Source organism: Cordyceps fumosorosea (genome assembly GCF_001636725.1).
Source record: "Cordyceps fumosorosea ARSEF 2679 chromosome Unknown scaffold_54, whole genome shotgun sequence".
NCBI classification, from domain to species: Eukaryota; Fungi; Ascomycota; class Sordariomycetes; order Hypocreales; family Cordycipitaceae; genus Cordyceps; species Cordyceps fumosorosea.
In genome coordinates this window covers 76,162-78,403 of record NW_017387354.1, presented here as the reverse complement: position 1 = coordinate 78,403, position 2,242 = coordinate 76,162, and the positions used below count along the sequence as shown (strand labels likewise).

Genomic DNA, 2,242 nt, shown 5'->3' with positions numbered 1-2,242 from the left:
TCCAGAAGGGGCCGCTGCACGGTGGAGAGCGCTCACTCGTGGAGTGGAGGGGTGGTGTGGGGGGGCGTGGCGGTCCACGTCGCCGACACTCCGCGTGCAGACTCGGGATTCAGATAAAGCAGAGATGGCGTCAGATACACACCACATCAGGTGCATATTCTGGCCGTGTGGGCACCAAACTGACAATGGGTGGCTTGCTATCAAAAGCCGAAAACCCGCGGAGTGGTTGTCCTCCTCCCTCCGGTCTGCCTCTCACTACGCCAGCACCAGCCTGTCAGCGATTCACCACCAACAGATCTGCGCGTCATAGTGGGCGCCATGGCTCGCTTGCTCCATGGTTCTTGCATGCAGCCAATTTCAGCCCGCGCCCTTAAATCACCTAAATTAAGCTGTCTGGGGATGCGCTCTTGGCTTGTGGCTGCGTTAGCGTTCCCACGAGGCGTCCCCCGGGGCCCACCGGTGTAGATGCCTGCATCTTGCTCATACCTCGCTGCCCATGTCCGGTCCGCCTCGCTGCCCCAAATACTGGCTTATGCTGTCAGTACTGCTAGCTCACACGTGTCCTTCTTCTCGTCGTTGTTGTGTCTTTTGTAAAACTCAAGCTTCGCTAGACTCTGCATAGTCAGCCTGCAAAGGTAAACACTCAGGGCCCTTATTTCTTTTGCATTGCACCAGCCCACTACATTGTCCTACAGCCGCTATCTCAGACTTGCTGTGAGTGTGATAGGTAATGTTCGGAACCTACTACCTCGCGACATTTGCTTAACACCACTGAGGAGGCCTCATCCTCTTCGAACTCTGAGAAAATATCTCGCAAGTTTCAGAAAGCGGCACGTTCTCCCTTCTGTGATTTGTTGACAGCTCATTCTGCGCAGCCGGTCCCGGCTGCCACCGCCATTATGGGTGACGAAGTCGACGTGCTCTCCCTCAAACCTTTTCGCGATGTCGTCGAGCACGCAAACACGGCCCTGGAAAATGCTGGCGATAATGAGGTCATGCGCAAAGCGGCCAAGAAGCTTCTCAGAGAAGGCGAAAAGGCAGTAAAGCTCATTGAACCCCAGTGCACCAAGCGACACACTGAATACGGAGACAACTTTCTTCACGCTCTTCGGGAGAATGGTGCGCGAGACCAAACACGCTCAGCTCCTTTTTTTTTTTCTGAAATTCGTGATTGCTAATATCTCTCCTAGAAGATATCAAAGACCCTCGGGCGAAACTTGGCCGTCTAATATACGGCTTTGATGAATATGTCGAGGAGGACGAATTCGAAGCCGACAAGTATACCGAACTGCAGGGTCTCACACGAGAGACTGCTCTAAAAATGTACGAAATTTTAATCAGCATGAAGCTCGAGGCGACCTTGCTCGGAGGCAACCTGCTATATTCATTTCTCAACGAATCTTCGCCGCCGTCTTCGCCCATTCCTCCGCCCAACTTTCGTATACCACCAACGCCTACTCGTTTGTCGGTCCAAAGCGCAACATGCGCGCCATCCAGCACACCAGCCGGCGCGCCGATTTGCACCTTCCAGAACGTCTACTATGCGAACGAAGAGCTCAAAAACTTTCGCGACAGACAGCCCAGCAGTGTGCTGGCTCCAGAAGACGAGCCAGTCGTCAGCCCCTCTCAGCGGACTTCGCCTCCTCAGCAGCCGCCGCCACTTCGGCCTCCTTCCGCCAACCCACGGAATACAGCGGTAGCCGGATCAAGCGATGAAATCGCAGTCGCTATCGGAAGGGGACGACTCCCGTGCTGTCCACTGGTGGTGCCCGCCTCGCCGCAAATTCCGCCTTCAACCTCATCGCCAGTCAGCCCTGGCCAGCACCGGCTTAGCCCTGCTCTCCCGCGCCGCCCCATAGGCTCATCGTTTGAAGCGCAACCAGGGAGCCCCGATGAATATCCTTATGACGAAGCAGAATGGCGCCGCCTCACGAACCAGCAGCAGTATGACTATCAGTCCCTTAGCCAGCATTCGAGCCCGCTACAGCTCAACACAATACTTAAGTCGTTCCCGCAGGAAGGTGCCTACAATCACGGCACTCATGGCTATCAGTCGGTCCCAGGGACCATCCATACACATCATGGCCATCAGGTGTCACTAGAATCCGACTCAGTTGGCCACAAGCACGACCCGCACCGTGACACATTCGGCAGCCTTCCACAGCGAGGCTCAAAACCAGGATCTCTTCGCAGGCCTGTTTCCGAGAATGCCAAAAGATTGGGGACAAGCACCCGTATCTAA

General features: G+C 55.3%; 1 protein-coding gene across 1 annotated transcript; it reads left to right on the top strand.

Annotated features, from left to right (window-relative positions):
- Positions 1–899: 899 nt before the first annotated feature.
- On the top strand, positions 900–2,242 carry ISF_09559 (RING finger domain-containing protein; the record flags this gene model as incomplete). Its single annotated transcript, XM_018853160.1, has 2 exons — positions 900–1,119; positions 1,191–2,242. 2 exons carry the CDS (start codon positions 900–902, stop codon positions 2,240–2,242), a joined length of 1,272 nt encoding a protein of 423 aa, XP_018699670.1.